The 19,897-nt window shown below is 35.6% G+C and overlaps 1 protein-coding gene across 3 annotated transcripts in view; it reads left to right on the top strand.

Annotated features, from left to right (window-relative positions):
* Positions 1 to 19,897, top strand: part of PFDN1 (prefoldin subunit 1) — a 119,286-nt gene that overhangs the window by 56,175 nt on the left and 43,214 nt on the right. For 2 of the 3 annotated variants that reach the window (XM_074212848.1, XM_074212846.1), the window contains 2 exons: positions 4,889 to 4,973; positions 9,958 to 10,009. In XM_074212848.1, the coding sequence (XP_074068949.1) occupies positions 4,889 to 4,973; positions 9,958 to 10,009 (137 nt within the window). The remainder of the gene's footprint in view (positions 1 to 4,888; positions 4,974 to 9,957; positions 10,010 to 19,897) is intronic. The other variant, XM_074212847.1, reaches the window with a different exon arrangement.

A 19,897-nucleotide genomic window follows, 5' to 3' on the forward strand; every position in this document is an offset into this window, starting at 1 on the left:
AATGAGTGTCTTCTCTGCTATTTGATAGAGTAAGCCATAACAAGATCACAGATCCTCTGAAATGTTGAAGTATATCTGACATTACAGTGCTTTCTGATAGCATATAAATCTAAATTTCTCTCAGGCCTCAAATCTTTTTGCTGCTTTCAGCTTGGCATCATTTAGCTATTGTCATAGAATTTTTCTCTCCTATTGTTTTCTAAGTTAATATCAATTGAGAAGCCTTTGAGAATATGTTTAAAAAAATTATTTCTAGCTTTGGTGGATTCTTTTGGGGAAGATACAGAAGAGCACAGGCACCTGAAAGTCATGCAGATGTGAAAAGTAAATTTTACTTGCTGAATGTGCTTGCTTTCTAGTAACTTTATTTTCTACTCGGGATTTAATATCTGCTCAGATCCTTTCTTTTTTTTTCTTTCTTTTTATTAAAGATTTTATTTGAGTTTTACAATTTCACCCCCATCTTACTTCCCCCGCCATGGAAAGCAGTCTGTCAGTCTTTACTTTGTTTCCATGTTGTACATTGATCCAAATTGAGTGTGATGAGAGAGAAATCACATCCTTAAGAGACAAAAAGTCTAAGAAATAAGGAGATCTAACAATAAGATATCTTTTTTTTAAGGATTTTTTTAAGGATTTTTTTGCAAGGCAAATGGGGTTAAGTGGCTTGCCCAAGGCCACACAGCTAGGTAATTATTAATTGTCTGAGTCTGGATTTGAACCCAGGTACTCCTGACTCCAGGGCTGGTGCTTTATCCACTCCACCACATAGCCACCCCTTTTTTTTTCTAAATTAAAGGGAATAGTCCTTGAACTTTGTTCAAACTCCATGGCTCTTTATCTGGATACAGATGGTATTCTCTTGCAGACAGCCCAAAATTGTTGCCGATTGTTGCACTGAAGGGATGAACAAGTCCTTCAAGGTTGAACATCACCCCCATGTTGCTGTTAGGGTATACGATGTTTTTCTGGTTCTGTTCATCTCACTCAGCATCAGCTCATGCAAATTCCTCCAGGCTTCCCTGAAATCCCATCCCTCCTGGCTTCCTTTTTTTTTTTTTTTTTTTTTGCTAGGCCATGGGGTTAAGTGGCTTGCCCGAGGCCACACAGCTAGGAAATTATTTATATGTCAGAGGATGGATTTGAACTCAGGTACTCCTGATTCCAGGGCCCGTGCTCTATCCACTGCGCCACCTAGCTGCGCCCCCCCCTCCTGGTTTCTAATAGAACAATAGTATTCCATGACATATGCATACCACATTTTGCTAAGCCATTCCCCAATTGAAGGACATTTACTTGATTTCCAATTTTTTGCTACCACAAACAGGACTGCTTGAATATTTTTGTACAAGGGATGTTTTTACCCTTTTTCATGATCACTTCAGGGTATAGACCCAGTAGTGCTATTGCTGGGTCAAAGGGCATGCTCATTTTTGTTGCCCTTTGGGTGTATTTCCAAATTTCTCTCCAGAAAGGTTGGATGAGTTCACAGCTCCACCAGCAGTGTAATAGTGTCCCAGATTTCCCACAACCCTTCCAACAATGATCATTATCCTTTCTGGTCATATTGGCCAGTCTGAGAGGTATGAGGTGGTACCTCAGAGAAGCTTTAATTTGCATTTCTCTAATAATTAATGATTTAGAGCAATTTTTCATATGGCTATGGATTGCTTTGATCTCCTCATCTGTAAATTGCCTTTGCATATCCTTTGACCATTTGTCAATTGGGGAATGGCTTTTTGTTTTAAAAATATGACTCAGTTCTCTGTGTATTTTAGAAATGAGTCCCTTTGTCAGAATCATTAGTTGTAAAGATTGTTTCCCAATTTACTACATTTCTTTTGCAGATCCTTTCTTTTTAAAGGCTATGTAAATAATTACTTGACTGCTAACCTTAGCTTTGAAAGTTTCCCAGACATTAATAAAGATGATTCCTTGGTGATCCATTATTTGAATGCTACTCTTAGGCCAATAGTCAAGGACATTTTGAAAAATGTTCATTTTACTTTGAAAGCTAAGAGATCTTTTGAATAAAATATTGTTTTTGTCAGTCTGAGAATTTTGTGTATTGGGTTTATTTGACAGCTGTATAGTCTGTTATCCTGCTTTTTACAAGGTATGTGAGCAAGTACCTTCCAAAACAACTCCCTCTGCCCACTAACAAATTGAAGTGTAGGAGTTCCTTATGTTGTCAGTTTTAGCCTTAAAATCATAAAGAGCAAATACTATAGGATTAAATGAGAAATTTTGAAGATGAAGATTATCAAAGCAAAATATCATGCATTTTTAATCACTGTGAATGTAAGAAGTCATTTAGGCTCATAGATTAGTAAGTTTCTTTTTTCAAAGATATCAGAGTTTTCATATAATTAAGATTAGCATCAGTAATTATATTAACTGATCTCTTTATTTAAGATACAAGCTTCAAATTCTAGTGGGGTTTAAAAGAAATTTATCAGGTCCCAGGATAGCACCATGGGATTGTTCTCTGATAGTCTGGGTGTATGTGAATGAATGAATGAAGGGGGAGTTGGAGAAGAGGAGGAAATTGTATCCTGGGCATTTTGAAAAAATAATTAACTCTTGATTTTTATTAGTTTCACTTGTCTTATATATGTAGAGAATCTTGTGAATTTGGAACACTTAGACTTCTATTGTTATAGGATTAATTCAGGAAACAATATGTTCTTACTTTGATTTTTTTTAATTTGGCCTTTTATTCAATTAAATAAACATTTATTAAGTACTTAACTGTGTATGTCACTTTGTTGAACAATTGCCTAATTCTCTAAGTTCATATATTCAGGTGCTAGCTAGTGCTTGAGGAGAACCATTTGTCTGTTTTTCATTAATTGCAAGATTTGACATATAAACTACTTCTGTTGAAATATCTTCCAGATGGAGTATATTGGATGTTTTGAGTTTTTTCCACTTTAAAAATATATGTATTTCTGTGAAATGGAAATACGTAATGTTCTGCTTGAAAGCATAAATAAAAATGCTGTAATTCATTTTTCTCTTTTTGTTTGCCCAGATGCACTTTGTTTACAATAACCCTGTAAAGAAAAACAATTTATGTATGATTTAAAATATTTATTTTATTGATATTTTTTATTTTTATATCACATATTTCCTATTTTATCCTTCTACCTTTTCCTGAGAGCTATCACTTGGAACAAAGAATAAAAAGAAAAAAATTCAATAAACTTTATTAACATATCAAGAGATGGCTGAATACATATGGTCCTATGGTTCCTTTTTCAAAGAAGTTGGATGGATATTTTCTCATATAGCTCTTTTCAGCTAAGTTTGGTCATTATAATTTCCCAGTATTCAGTTTTGTTGTAGTTGTTCCATTTATGTCATTATAAGTCAGTATATATATTTTTCCTGATTCTACTTCATGTTTCATCAATTTACATTTCTTTCTGTGCTTCTCTATCTTAAAGCACAATAATTTTCTGTTGCATTTCTCTACCCATTCCCCAATCAGTCGGCATCTACTTTATTTACAGTTTTTTTGCTCTATACAAAGATGATTGTTGTAGTAAATATTTCGATATATTCAGATCCTTTCTTTCATCATAGCTGAGTGTCTGGTGTACAGATTGTTGGAGTCAGCAAGATTTGGTGTTAAAATCCCACCTCAAACACTACTGTGTCATCCTGGATAAGTTATTTTACTTTCCCTAAGCCTCAGTAGACTGATTTGTAAAAAGGGTGGTTTGTGAGGATCAGATGATATAATCTCTGTAAAAGCACTTTGCAAACTTTAAAGCTTTATATCCACACTAGTGATTATTATAGCACAATATATTCTGTTACATTCACTTGTCACAATTTGCTTAGCTGTTCTCAAATCAGTGGGCAGATGTACTTTGTTTCCAGCTTTTTGCTGCTATTAAACTATTGCTCAAATTATATTTTATATTGGTACATATGAGACTTTTTTATCCTTAGGTTTTAAGTCTAGCAATGGAATCTGTTGATCAAGGGTGTGGACATTTTACTCACTTCCTTAATATAATTCCAGATTTTTTTCCAGAATGGTTGGAGCAATTAACAACTCTACCCTCATTGCTTGTCTTTTCATAATCCTTCCAAACATAGACTTTTCCTATCTCTTGTCATTTTTTCAACTATTATTTTTTTCTATTTTATAGACAAAAATTCTGATTTATGGAACTTATCTAAGAATCCCTAGTTAGTAAATCATATAGCAAGGACTCAAATTCCAGATTTTCTAAATTCAGTGTTTTCCTCCTGCCTCCATAAAGAATTATTAAGTCAGGGGCAGAATATAAAGAAAGCAAAACATTTGTTCATTAAATTTTTTCCTCATTTTTTCTTTGTCAGTACTGAGTCTAATTGTAATGGGGGGAAAATGCTTTTTCTTTGTTTGTATTTTTGGCCTTTTAAAAATAATAGGACTTGTACTCTGCCTTTTGTGTGAGGAATTCATACATACACTAAATGCATTGATCCTAACACAGTACTTGATTGTATGACTTTAAAAGGTCATGGGTTGCTGTTAGAAAAATGGGTGAGGGGAAACTGCAATTTACAGATATTGCTTTAAATATAGCTGGATAAAAGTCACTAATACACTGTAACTAATAAAATATTAAATGTAGGTTAAAGAGCATTTTTATATGTTTAAAACAGCTACCTTTTCTGTTTTTTCTTTTTCCATAAATTTGTAACATTAGAACTTGAACCTTTATTAGCTGAGAAGACCGAGTAGTTCTTTTCTCCCAGAGTAGCATACAAAATACTTCCCTTGGTTTGATAACTCCTTTTCCTTTAAAGAATTTTGGGTTTGTGCTTAATAATTATTGATTTGTGGTAAATATAACTACTTTGCTTAATTTTCAACTTTGTTTTCTAGGTTTATTCTTCAGTCCAAGGAAGTAATTCACAACCAACTGTTAGAGAAACAGAAGATAGCAGAAGAAAAAATTAAGGAACTGGAAGTAAGTTTTAAGCAAATGATATCTGAAGTAAAATTGAAAATAAGGGATAGGGATCAGTCTCTGCATTTAACTCAGAAATGAAAAGTTATAGTGATAAAAGATATTTTAGTTGGATTTTCACTGAAATGTGAATTAGAAGAGGATTAATGGTGCTCTTTAAACGTATTAGATGGGGAATGGGGAGAACTTATGAATTCAAAGAGCCTACATAGATTTTACTCACTAAATTAAATGAAAATCTCAGTTCTTTTAAGAAGTATAATAATGTCTTTTTGGGAGACTGGGAGGGCTGAGGAGGCAATCAGGGTTAAGTTGTTTGGCCAGAGTCATACTAGTAAGTGTCTAAGATCATATTTGACTTTAGTACCTCCTGACTCCAGGACCAGTCCCCTATGTATCACCTAGCTGCCCCAAAAAGAACAATAACATCTTGAATGAGAACAAGTGGTAGTGACTTTGGTGTAGTCTATTATTAGTCAGTCAGCAGGCATTTATTAAACTCCCTCCCACTACCTTCTCTCCCTCTGAGAAGGCAAGAAGTATAATATCAATTATACATGTGAAATTATGCAAAACATATTTCTATATTAAGCCCTTTTTAGAAGCCAAAAAAAACTTTAAAAATCTAGATTTTTGTATTTGATCCTAAAAGTAATAGTGATATGGTCAGGCTTGCTCTTTAGGAAGATCAGTTTAACAGTTTAATGAAGAATGGTTTGAAATGGGGAGAGACTTGAGGCAATGAGATCAGCCATAAGGTCATTAAAGTCAAAGTCTGAAGTGATGAGGACCTGCACCAGGGTGGTGGCAATGAGAGAAATGATTATTTCTCTCTTATATTAATAATCACTTGTTGAATTAGGATCAGGATTTTTTTCAGAAACCTGTAGATTGTTCAGTCTTTGAAGGACTTGTTAATGAATGAGATTGCCCAAATCCCTGGGGGTACATATCTTGGGTAGGAGACCCTACCTAACTGTAAAATTAGGAAGAATTTAATCTAGTGTGAATTTGGACTAATTGTGTTCCACTCAGCAGGTTAGGATTGAGGCTGGGGGTTGTCTGAGAGTAAGAGTAATCAAAGTCTCCCCAGTCCTTTATTAGAATGGATCCATCTCTCATTATAATATTCATCCTCTCATTGTTAATCAGTCGGGGTTGATTACCACCACAGGAACACCCACTCTTGTAAGGGCATATAAGTGTTGACTGGATTCTGTGAGGAGTCTTTGGTATTCTAGAGTTCCTTGACCCCTTTTATTATCTGCTAGTATAATTAATAAATTGATTAATTATCTAGAAATTCTTAAATTTTTTTAATATGTCATCATCAGCATCACAGGAGAGAATGGGGAGTATATGAGAGACATTAAAAGAGAGAAAGAGAGAGGACATGATATATGATTGACTATGAGGGGTGAGAGTGTGAGTGGTAAGGATGCAAGGATGAGTGACTGGAAATATGGTTGTTCCCTTAGCATTAACAGGGAAGGGAAGATTCAGGGAGAGGGAAAGATAATATGTTCAGTTTTAGACACACTGAGATGAAAATGTTTACAGGACATCTAGCTTGAGATGTTCAGTAGGCAATAGGAGAGATTCAAGGTTAGAAGTTAAGAAAGAGGTTAGGGCTGGATAAAAAGGTGTGAGAATTCTCTGTATAGAACTTATAATTGAATCATTGGGAATTAAGAAAATCAAAAATTAAAATAGTATTTTGAAGAAGGGAAGAGAATCCAAGACAATTTTCCATGAGATATCCAAATCTAGTGCATTGAACTAAATGAAGATATTGGCGAAGGGAGACTTGAAGAATGAGTGGAAGAGAACCAGAAGAGAACAATGTCATGAAAATCTGGAAAGGAAAGTAACAAGAACAGGGTGATCATCATTAAAGTGGCTGAACAGAATTCAAGAAGGATGAGGATTGAGAAAATTAGATTTTTCTCTAAAAAAAATTTAAATTTGACTCTTAAGACATTGATGTTTTATGGGAGTAGTTTCACTTGGGTTATGAGGTCAGACAACAAGACTGTAGTGAGTTAAGAAGCAATGAAACTAAAGGAAGTGGTGGCCCCTATGGTAAATGACCTTCTTAAGGAGTTCAGCCAAAAAAAGGAAGGAGAGATATGGAATGACAGCTAATAGTGATGACTTGTTCAAAAAAGATTTTTTTGGAGAATATGGGAAATATAGGTGTATATGTATATATGGAGAGAATAAAGAGAAGTGACAGAGTTGAATTGATATTATACAATCTCTTTGAGGACATAGGATGGAATGGTATCACTTTTGTATATGGATAGGGGTTTGCCTTGGCAAGGAGAGGGATACTGCGTCCTATGAGACAGGAGTGAAGTATGAGATAGTAGAGGAAGATTTCTAAGTAGTGTGAGGTGAAAAGGGGAGAAGAGGGAGCTCTTGGTGAATGTCCTCAAATTTTCCAGTGAGATATGAAATTCTCAAGTGAGTGGGTTGGAGAAGGGTCAGTCATAGGAAGTTTGAGGAAAGATGAAAAGATTTTTTAAAAAATCACCATATGTGAATTGGTTAGAGAAGTATAAAAGATCTTGCAAGATTTTCAATAGGAGGGTCGGCTAGGTGGCGCAGTAGATAGAGCACTGGCCCTGGAGTCAGGAGTACCTGAGTTCAAATCCGGCCTCAGAGGCTTAATAATGACCTAGCTGTGTGGCCTTGGGTAAGCCACTAAACCCCATTGCCTTGCAAAAAAACCCCCAGATTTTCTATAGGACAAAGGCACAAGTACTCAAGAGAAGAAAGCAGTGTAAATGAAGTAGTTCATTGAGTTTAAGATGGAGAACAGAAAGGAGTAGTCACTGCAGGGGTGATAGCCTGGCAAAGAACTTAGAGTTGGAGGAATTGGAGATCATAATATGTTTGTTTGTTTGTTTTTAGGTTTTTGCAAGGCATTGGGGTTAAGTGGCTTGCCCAAGGCCACACAGCTAGGTCATTATTAAGCCTCTGAGGCCGGATTTGAACTCAGGTACTCCTGACTCCAGGGCCAGTGCTCTATCCACTGCGCCACCTAGCTGCCCCTGGAGATCATAATATGAGAAAGAAGAGCAGGATATGAAGTCACAAGGCAGAGGGAGAGATGGCATAATAACAGATCAGGATCAGATAATCAAATTTCAGAGTTCATAAACGTAGACATGGTATGCTTTTGGGTGTTGGCAAGTTCAAGGAAGGGTATGACAATCTCTGTGTTGCTATGGTATTTTATAGTGTGTCCTCTAAGTTTTATTATTTTTTTTAGTTGTTATATTTTAATTTTTATTGTTTGTTATTATTTTATATAATATATGATGTATTTGGATATTTATGTAAATATTATTAATTAAATATAATATTATATATTGTTACTATTATTAGGTATTAAATAAGACCTTGAAGTCATCCATAGCAACAAAAATATCTCAAAGGTTTTACCACCATGAAGGAGAGAAATAGTTTAAATTGAAAAAAGATACATGCGATTAATAAATAATTGGGAAAATTAAATTCTTATATCTTGCAAATAATGATTGTAGCAGTGAACGTTTCTTGAGGTATTGGTAAAAATATTTTTTGATATATTTAATTTCCTACTAGACATAAAATTAATCATATTTTAGAGTTTAAAATTTCTCAGCATACATTTAATGACATGCTAGATCATTTTATTAACTAACTTATATGATTACTTTCTGTGGCAGTGATTCAGAGTCTGACTTCACCATCTGCTGAATCAGTAGACTTGTCTCCTGTAGTATCCTGGGAAATTTCTTAGAGCTTACTGACCTGTCATGATCTGATCTTCTGTGATATCACAGACTATGATTTAATAAATTAAAAAAAAATCTTCTGTTTTGTAAGGTGTTCTGCAAAAAGAACAAAGTTATATCATTTTTTTTTTTGCAAGGCAACCAAGGTTAAGTGGCTTGCCGAAGGCCACACAGCTAGGTAATTATTAAGTGTCTGAGATCGGATTTGAAGCCAGGTACTCCTGACTCCAGGGTCAGTGCTTTATCCACTGTGCCACCTAGCTGCCCCAACAAAGTTATATCATGATAGTTATGTTGTTTCTGTTACTATCGACATTTAAATCATATATAACCAAGAATCTCTTTCTTTATTGGGCAAATTTGGTGGCCCTATTTTATACTATCAAGAAATATTTTAAAGAGTGAGGGACTATTTTTTTGTTCTTAAGACACTTCTCTTGCTTTTCAATTTCTTCTATTAAATCAGAGGATTGAATTAGATAGCATTTAAATTCAAAGGATGTTAATTTGTCAGAAGTTTTACTTTCCTGATTAATAAATATGGTAGCCCAGTGACCTAAAGGAACAGTACCATTTCATCTTAGTAATGATTGGAAACCTGATAATGATCTTATTTTTGTCCAGAAAAAAATGATAACATTTTAATATATGTTATTAGCCTTCCTTGTTGTGTGGTGAAGTGTTTATCTTTTTGGTACTGAAACTCTTTAATATTAAATTTTATTTTTTTTGCACTTATCAAAAATTTGTTTTTTTCTCCTTCTTGTAGGAATCAAAACAAAACCCATGTAACAAATAATCAAGGAAAACACAAAAAACAAATTTATTATGCCCCAAAATGTGTTTCATTCTGCATATTTATCACCTCTGTCAGGTGGTGGGTAAGCAGATAAATAAATTCTTTAAAAAGGGTAAGTTGAGTGTTTAGATAAATTATTATTATTTTTTTTTTTTTAGGTTTTTGCAAGGCAAACAGGGTTAAGTGGCTTGCCCAAGGTCACACAGCTAGGTAATTATTAAGTGTCTGAGACCAGATTTGAACCCAGGTACTCCTGACTCCAGGGCCAGTGCTTTATCCATTGCGCCACCTAGCCGCCCCGAGATAAATTATTAAAATAGATTTTTCCTATGGTTAGAAAAATATCCACCTATATTAGGGTGTTTCTGTAGTCTTAAAAATATCTTTTTTTTTTTTTTAGGTTTTTGCAAGGCGAACGGGGTTGAGTGGCTTGCTCAAGGCCACACAGCTAGGTAATTATTAAGTGTCTGAGACCGGATTTGAACCCAGGTACTCCTGACTCCAAGGCCGGTGCTTTATCCACTACGCCACCTAGCTGCCCCCAAAATAACATTTTTTAAATAGAGGGAGTATGAGTTGGCATTTGTAGTGAGATCAGAAGTTATAGAACTTGATTTTTTCTTGTGGCTCATTTTGTAGCAGTGGACAAATTCATTTTATTATGAAACTGCCTCAAGTGATTGGTAACTTCAGTAAGTGGGTAAGCCAGAATTCGACTCTTCTCCCTCTAGTCCTAGTTTTCTAATCTTTTCCATTCTAGTTTATTTTAGGAAGCCTTCCCATTCAAAAGATTACAGGATCTAGGTTTAGAGTTGGAAGGCAAGACCAATCAGCCAGCATTTATTAAGTACTTTCTATTAGCCAAACATTGTGGTAAGCTTTGAAAGTCTAGAACCAGAGAGGTGAATGGCTTCCCCAAGGAAATACAGGTAATATCTAGAAGAACTGTTATTCTATTGAAGGTTCTCTGACTCCAGATCCAGTCCTTTTTTTATTTCACCCAGCTGTCTCATCCTGAAACTAGTCCTGCCATATCAGTTACATTTCATCACCATTATAATACTTTATTCTCAAATACCAGTCATCTTCCTTCTATGTACCTTGGTTACTACTGTCTACCCTATTCTGAATAAAGACTGATAAAAGGGAATGAAGAAGTCTGGAATATTGTGACCCATTCAGAACATTTTTGTTACATACATAATTTTTGCAACATTCAGATTGCAAAATAACACTCTAGCTTATGCTGTTAAGCATTGGTAAGAACAACTTCATCTCATGCAAAAATGTCAATTTTGGATGAGCAATTTTAAAAGTGGTTGCTAATAAGAACAGGAAGAATAATGGTGAGTGAACTAGGTGGGAGGTGCCCTGTAACACTTTGCACTTGATTTACTTCTGATATTCAGATGAGAGAATGTTTTGGAGAAATTCCCATAATTGAGGAAGTGTTGCCCCTCCCAGGAGAGGGTCATTCTTTCCATAGTTTGGGTGGTGGCTGGTAGGGATTTGGATATGTGTCCAATTTTGCCTTAAACCATTTTATTTTTGAGCTGGTACAGTTATGGACAGGCCTTCTTTAAGAGTGGTGTCATCATAGAATCTTAAGATTAAAGATCTGAATTTGTAAGAGACTATCTAGCCTAGCCTTTTACAGATGGGGAAACTTGAGGCCATCAAGTGAAAACTTAGACATTGATGAACACTTTTTATTATTTGTATTTTTTTTTTATAAGGATGAGTTGAGAGACTAGAAGTAGATGTAAAATGTGAGGAAAATAAACTCCTTCCCATATTAGAAAAAGAAGAGAGTAGCATTCATTAATTGATTCATTTGCCTGAATCTAACAGGTCAGAATTCTTTAATAAACTGGTATGTTTTTTGTTATGCAGTTGACTCTTGGAATCACTTGCTAAGGGTAACTTTTTAAAAAAATTTATATTTACTTATGTGTGTGTGTATTTGTGTTCTCTTTCCAGAGTAGACTATGAGCTTCTTGAGGGAAGAGACTATTTCATTTTTGTCTTTTTTCTCCAGTGTTTGGTGTATAATACGTCCTTAATGAATTTGTGTTGATTGATTGATTACAAAGATTCAAACAGAATTTGAACCAGGGATTATAATGACAAAAACCTCTGTCCATTTGGAAAGCCATCTTGCTTTTTTGTACTACTGCAAAAATTCAAGTAGCATTTTTGATTTGGGGACCTCTTTTTTTTTTTTAAGTTTTTACAAGGCAGTGGGGTTAAGTGGCTTGCCCAAGACCACACAGCTAGGTAATTATTAAGTGTCTGAGGCCGGATTTGAACTCAGGTACTCCTGACTCCAGGGCCAGTGCTCTATCCATTGCGCCACCTAGCTGCCCCAGGGGCCTCTTCTAATTTATTTGATAAGCTTGAGCTTCAGAATTAAACTACTTCTTCATCATCATAGCAATCATGAAAAAAGGGGTTTGTGATTTTTCTTATTAGTCCATGCATTGGAATTTCAGCCATATGTGTTCTCCTCCTTGGAGTGGTTGTTACTTTTGATTCCCATAAGAATGTATGTTTGTTTTAGAATAGTTTTTGGTTCTTTTTAAAAAATTTCTTTTTATTTAATTTAAGGCAATGGGGTTAAATGACTTGCCCAAGGTCACACAACTAGGCAATTATTAAGTGTCTGAGATCGGATTTGAACACAGGTCCTCCTGACTCCAGAGCCTGTGCTCTATCCACTGTGCCACCTAGCTGCCCCTAGTTGTTAGTTCTTAAGTTTAAAGGAGACTTTGGAAGAGGCATTTGGAAATCCCAACTTTTATTCTGACTTGTTAAGGTGCTAAATCTGTGTGCCAGAACTACTCATTATTGCGTCTTTGTGTCTCTATCCACTGTGTCAACTACCTGCCCCCTTATTGTGTGAGAGACAGATTTAGAATCCTATCCTTTATAGTTAGTGCTGCCTCTAGAGAAGTCTGCTTACACTCCAGTCCATATTTTCTGGTCATTTGCAATGAAGATTTTTCTTTGACTGCAAAGAATTTATGGTTCAATTGAGGACATTTTCCCAGATATATTCTGGGGATATCTTTTCCCTTTTTGGGAACAGCAATAACATCTCAGATTTGGTGAAGATTTTGAGGTTAACTGTTCAAGTGTGGAAAAATTTTAAAGGAAATTAAAAATCAAAGTTAATTCTAAAAATAAGTGGGCAGCTAGGTGGCACAGTGGCAGCCCTGGAGTCAGCAGGACCTGAGTTCAAATTTGATCTCAGATATTTAATAATTACCTAGCTGTGTGACCTTGGGCAAGTCATTTAACCCCATTGTCTTAAATTTAAAAAAATTAAGAAAAATAATTTTGTTAAAGAACAATAAAATTAATAAGAATTATCACTGTTCTCTCTTTTTTTTTTAGGTTTTTTGCTTTTGTTTTATTTTTTGCAAGGCAAATGGGGTTAAGCGGCTTGCCCAAGGCTACACAGCTAGGTAATTATTAAGTGTCTGAGACCGGATTTGAACCCAGGTACTCCTGACTCCAAGGCCGGTGCTTTATCCACTACGCCACCTAGCCTCCCCACTGTTCTCTTACAGTGAAGATAGTTTCTTAATTTTTTTTAAGTTTCGATTGAGTTTTTCTGTATTTGGGTACTTAATCACAAAGTCTTATTTCCAAATTGCAAATAGAATGCATGTTTATAACCAGTCATTTGTCCTCTAGTAGTAAGATATTTAAAATCCTTGAAAAATCACAAGCCCCTTTTTTTATGATTGCTATGATGATAAAGAAATAGTTGAATTCTGAAACTCGAGCTTATCAAATAAATTAGAAGAGGTCCCCAGGAGCAGCCCTGGAGTCAGGAGTACCTGAGTTCAAATCTGGCCTCAGACACTTAATAATTACCTAGCTGTGTGACCTTGGGCAAGCTGCTTAACCCCATTGCCTTGCAAAAACTAAAGGAAAAAAAAAAAAAGAGGTCCCCAAATCCTTGACTTTGTTGATTATTGTAAATTTTCATTTCATGTTTAATATGAGGAAAAGAATCTTAGCTCAGCATGTAGATCTTCACACCACTTTATCTATTGCTGTTTTCCTCCTTGCATTCCACCCTTCCAAGAACAACCTATATCAATTTCTTGTCATTTTTAGTCTACTAGGAATTATACTGTTATTCTTGTTCCTATAAATTTCTGGTAGCTTTATATTTTCCATGATCTTGCCTTCCATGTAAACTAATTGCTCTTATTACATTACATTTCATTCCAAAAAGTTCCTTAAGTTATAGTCTGTCTAGAGAGTCATTTCTTTTTTGATTTCTTAGAATTTGAATTTCTTCTCTACTTTCAGTTCTTTTCACTTTTTTTTTTTTTAAAGGATTTTGCAAGGCAAATGGGGTTAACTGGCTTGCCTTGCCCAAGACGACACAGCTAGGTAATTATTAAGTGTCTGAGGCCAGATTTGAACTCAGGTACTCCTGACTCCAGGGCCGGTGCTTTATCCACTGTGCCACCTAGCCACCCTAACTGCGCTACCTAGCCACTCCTCGTTTCACTTTTGACTAGATGGAAGAGAGAAACTTAATGGTCATTTTCCTGCTAGTTACAACCTAAATTCTTATCAGCTTCTGCTCTCTTTTCATAGATTTGTCCAAACTGAAGCAAAAATGGACATTGTCCAGAAGGGTATATAAGTAAAAGTGAATATTAACAGTTAGAACTTTGAATGTAGGTACTTTTAGTTAGTCAGGTTAAAGGAACGTTTAATGATAAAATTGCAGACATTTGGGATTAATACAGTAGACATTTCTTCAAAATACAAAGGAATTTTATGCACATGGGATCATCTAAATTAAAAAATCTGACCTTTGACTCTAAGTGATCCTCTGGGAGTTAAATCTCCAGTTTTACTCAATAATAGTAGTAATAATAAGGAAATAACCTGAGTATCCAGTTCACCAATTTAATTTCTTTTTTAAAAATTTTATTTTTTAAGACAATGGATTAGGTGACTTGCCCAAGGCCAAACAGCTAGGTGATTATTAAGTGTCTGAGGTCAAACTTGAACTCAGGTCCTCCTGACTCTAGGTCCTGTGCTCTATCCACTGCGCCACCTAGCTGCCCCAATTTAATTTCTGAGTTAAATCAAGAACAATTTTTGAAAATGAGAGTGAGGTTCATATTGACTGCTGTACCTTCTTTTTTTTTATTTTTTTATTTACAAATAGAATTTTATTTATTTATTTTTATTTTTTTAATTTAATATTTATTCTCATTTTGTACAATTAATGTTATTTTTACATTAGTAAAATATTCTTGTTTAAGAGTAAATGAGATACCCCCTCCCCCATAAATATAGACTTGCTTCAGCGATAAAGTAAAGGGGAAAGAAAAAAATTAAAATAAAAAAAATAATAGTAATAATTGTAGGGGCGGAGCCAAGATGGCGACAGGAAAGGATTGAGTCTTAGGCATTCTCTGATAAAACTCATAAGCAAAGGACTCTAACTAAAATTTCCAGAGACAGAACCCACAAAGGGACCCAGAGAGGCACTTCTCCTACTCAAGGCAACCTGGAAAAGAGCAGAAAGGCTCTGCTTCCCGGGGTCAGAGGGGCAGCCCTCCAGAGGGGGCCCAGCAGAGTGAAAGAACTTCAGCCTCCAGGAGGCAGCCCCAGGGCGCTGGGAGCCACAGCTCACAGCAGTGGGGGAGTTCCCTGATCTATGCTCTGGGGAGCACCAAGCACAAAGTGGGAGAACAGCAGGGGACCCCTGCCAGAGCCCAGCCCCCATGGCATGAACCCATTGAGCTGAGGGAGGGGAGTGGAAGAGAGAATGCAGAGCTCTGTCCTCTGTCCCAGGAACAGGACTCTGGGGCTCTGACCACATTCAGATCCTGATGGCAGTCTAGATCCCCCCATAGAACAGCAGGCCCCCCCCACCTCAGCCCCATAGCAGAGGGGGGCACATATGGTCATTCACAGACCAGGAGGGAGGACAGAGCCTCACACACTGAGACCCTTGTGGGAGTGTCCCAAAATATCAGGAAACACCCCCAAAACAGGCACAGGTTGGGGAAAATGAGCAAGCAGAGAAAAAAGAGGAACACAATTGAGAAATATTTTGCAAATGAGCTCAAGAAGGATCAAAATACTCAGTCTGAAGATGAGGAAGGACAAGCTCCTACATCCAAGAAAGACACAAATTGTGCTCAGGCTATGACAGAAATTAAAAAAGACTTTGAAAATCAAATGAGGGAGTTAGAAGTAAAACTGGGAAAAGAAAGGAGAGAGATGCAGGAAAAACATGAAAATGAAGTCAGCAGCCTAGTCAAGGAAATCCAAAAAAATGCTGAAGAAAATAGCATGCTAAAAACCAGCTTAGATCAAATGGATAAAACAGTTCAAAAAGTTATGGAGGAGAAGAATGCTTTAAAAAGCAGAATGGGCCAGATGGAAAAAGAGATAAGAAAACTCTCTGAGGAGAACAAATCCTTTAGACAAAGAATAGAATTCAGGGAGATTGAATCAATACTTCAAAACCAAAAAAAATGAAAAATTAGAAGAAAATGTGAAATATTGAAAAAACAACTGATATGTAAAACAGACTTAGGAAAGATAGTTTAAAAATAATTGGAATACCTGAAAGTCATGATCAGGAAAAGAGCCATGACATCATTTTCAAAGAATTTCTACAGGAAAATTGCCCTGATATCCTAGAAGCAGAGGGCAAAATAGAAATGGAGAGAATCCACTGATCCCCCCGAGAAAGAGATCCCAAAAAACCAACTGCTGTACTTTCTAAGGGTTTATTAAGTCTAACCTGCATATAATGCAAGGTACAATAAATCCAAGACATTTTTGATAATTTTTGTACAGCAGGTATTTAGGTGTGCAATTCTCATGAATATGGCACATGCAAAGGTGCCTAGACTATAGTCTGAGAGCACTTCATGGTAAGCATAATTTACCTTATAGGCATAGCCTTTTGTATTAAAATGTTATCAGTACTACATACACAGGGTCAAATCATTTAATTACAAATTAATATCTATTATTTTGACCATCTGTACTATCTGCCTTCTTATAGAACAGTACCTTGAGACTCCTTGCCTCTCAATGTACATCTATGGATAATGATGAAATTTCTTTAGTGTTTATAGTAATTTACATTAAAGAGATTTTTATGAAGTTTATTGATACCTCAGAATAAGAATAGCTATCAGAAGTTTACAGGAATCAGAGAAACAATCTAACTCCTAGTAGAACAAAAATAGTCACAATGATATTGGTATTTCCTCCATTGAAGAAAATTGCAACTCAACCTTGTTGTGTCATTTTTAATCCAGGCCATAGATCCTCTACAATTGTTTTACTCAATTTTCTAGAGTCCTTCCTTTTTATCTTTTAATAAGTTTGGTTATCATTATAATACTTAAGCTCTCCCAACTAAATTATCCTAAGAATATGTCCTAACATATTATTCCTTATGGTTACTGGAATAGTCTACTTCTTTTTCTAATTAGAGGTCATTTCTTGTTCTGAGGTTTTTGATGGTAATATACTTCAGCCTATTTGTAGCCACCACCAATCTCTCCATGGATCCTTTTTGATCTTTCACAGTTTTGATTCTTTGGAAACTGTGATATGTATCCTGATTTGAAAAAATATAGCATCATTAGAATAATATTGGCTTGAAAAGATAAGCTTTTGTGTAAGGGAGCTGCTTGTAATTGAAAAAACTATGCACTTGCAATCTCCCTAGTTTCTTGTGACCTATTTAATCATGTGCTCAAATCATTGACCATCTCAATGCCTAAATTAAGATGTACATTTATGTATTAACTCAATCTAGTTGTCTGTCATAATCAAAGAATATGATTTCTGTATCCATTCCATTTTTTCTTATAAAGTGATTGTTAGACTGATCTCTGTGAGTGGATGTAGATCTCATTGAGGAGTCTAGCTGTACTCAACATTTTGATGCAGTCAGCATATGGTATGTGGAAAACTTTTCTGTCTCTTAAAGATCCTTTTTTCATTTAGAACACTTTGCAAATAATGGAGAGCAGATAACCTCCCTGTTTTCTGCTTTATTTGATATTCTGGAAGATAAGTATCAAGAAATCTTGACTTTAAGAGATGTCTAGAAGGCAACTTATTTAAGGAGAGCCTTAAATTTGTTCTGTGCTTTATTCTACTGAGTCAGATGCTTTTTTTGTGATCATCAGTCAATAAATTCAGAGGTATCATGTATTTTATGTACCTTTCTGCATATTCAAAATCTCTCATTTTCATCAAGAACATCCTTGTTATGGACTAATGGTGAACCATTCTTTCCTCTTCCAGATAAAGAAGTGAATGACTCCATATGTAGAATGAGACATATTTTGGGGGATGTGGGCAATGCCATAAATTGTTTTCCTTGACTATACAAGTTTTTTATGTTTTTTGTTTTGTTTTTACTCTGTGGCAGAGTGAGAGAAGAGGGAATTTTTGTTCATTGGAAAAAAAAGATAAGATTTTTAAAAGTAAAATATCCTCAATATGTTTATTGGCCATTACATGAGAATATGAGTATATAGGTTGGTGGTTTGCAGAAGTCTTTTGGTTACTTTTTAGAACAATGTGATCTTTTCTATTCTTTTTGGAATCATTTCCGTTTTTGAAATGTGGGAGATATTGTCTTGCAGTGGGAAAAGCTCAGAACTGAATTATAGGGGTGGCTAGATGGTACAGTGGATAGAGTAGCGGCCCTGGAGCCAGGAGTACTTGAGTTCAAATCTGGCTTCAGACACTTAATTACTTAGCTGTGTGGCCTTGGGCAAACCACTTAACCCTTGCAAAAAAAGAAAAGAAAAGAACTGAATTACCAGGACTTAAGTTTGAATCCTAGCTCTTTCGCATTCTAGCTGGGTCTTAAATTTGTAAAAGGAGTTTAGATTAGAGGTCTCTAAATTTCCCTTCTAATTCTTTGGAAAAGGTATAGCCTCTATCCACACAGATTTATTCAGTTTTTGAGAGCAAATTGTTATAGAAATGCTATCATGTCTATCTATTTAGATCTGTTGTCTTTCTTGTTTCATCAGTAAATGCCCTTGGGATAAAATTAGCTCTGGTGGTTCTTTTGTTTTTTGATGCTTTGTCCTTCACTCTTTTTTTAAGGTTGTTTTTTTTTGGACTTGCCCAAGGTCACCCAGCTAGGTAATTATAATGTGTCTGAGATTGGATTTGAACTCAGATCCTCCTGACTCCAGGGCTGTTTTGCTATTCACTGCGCCACCTAGCTGTCCCTTGTCCTTCACACTTGAAGAAGACCATGACATCAGGGAGGTGATACCATGACAAGCACATGGATTGGATTTAAGTGAGGGGGTGCTATGCTAAGTCATCAGCTTCACTTTCACTTGGAACCATCTGGATCCAGAGGCCAGATATGAATCAGGACTATTGGAGATGCCCTGGATGAGAGGAAATCAGGGTTAAGTGATGTTCCCAAGGTCACACAGCTAGTAAGTTCAAAAATCTTAAGACTGGATTTGAATTCTCCTGACTCCAAAGTCAGTACTCTATTCACTGTGCCACCTAGCTGTGGTTCTTAAAAGCTTTTTACAGACTTTATTCCCCCATGCTGCTCTGCTTAGAAAGGTGATAGAGTCTTTTCTTATGCATTTCTGAGCTCATTGACTTTATTGTGACAATGACTTTGACATTTGTTACTTTCTTAGAAATGTAAAAATCTTAACAGGTTGACAGAAGAGGAAATGACAAATGGTGATGTGGTTGAGGTGGGAGTTGGTCTAGACCTCTGATTTCATTGGTACAGGAAATTCCCTCTACCAATCCATATCTTCTTTAAAATTTATAGTCTTAGTCTGGAGTAGTTTAGAAACGATTTACCCCTAGGGTCTGGCCTGGAACAAAGGTCTTCTTGTCTCTGAGGGAAACTTTCTATTATGTATGCCATGTTGCCTTTCTTCTCATTCTCCTCTTGAAGAAATTGTTTATTATTTATAGGTATGAGGATTCTGTGATGTCTATAAATTTTGTTTTCCTTTCATTTCTTCACATTGTACCATATTTTAAAAATATTTTCTAAGCATTCAAGTTGCCAGGCTTCAAGATGTAGTTTTTCTTGGTTTTGAGAATCTTGGTAAATTCTTCTTATTTCTACCTTCTCTCTAACAGAAGTTGGTGCACATGCTACAGTTATCTTCATGGTGATCTTTTTGCTCATATTCATCATGGGTACTTAAAAGGTGATATGACAAAATATTACATGAAATGTTGCTTTTGGATACAGGATGAAATGATTCCATCAATTCTTTTATTTACTTCTCTGAGGGAAGCCTGTGATTCATTTTTCA

This window comes from Macrotis lagotis, chromosome 1 (genome assembly GCF_037893015.1).
Source record: "Macrotis lagotis isolate mMagLag1 chromosome 1, bilby.v1.9.chrom.fasta, whole genome shotgun sequence".
Classification (NCBI taxonomy): Eukaryota; Metazoa; Chordata; class Mammalia; order Peramelemorphia; family Peramelidae; genus Macrotis; species Macrotis lagotis.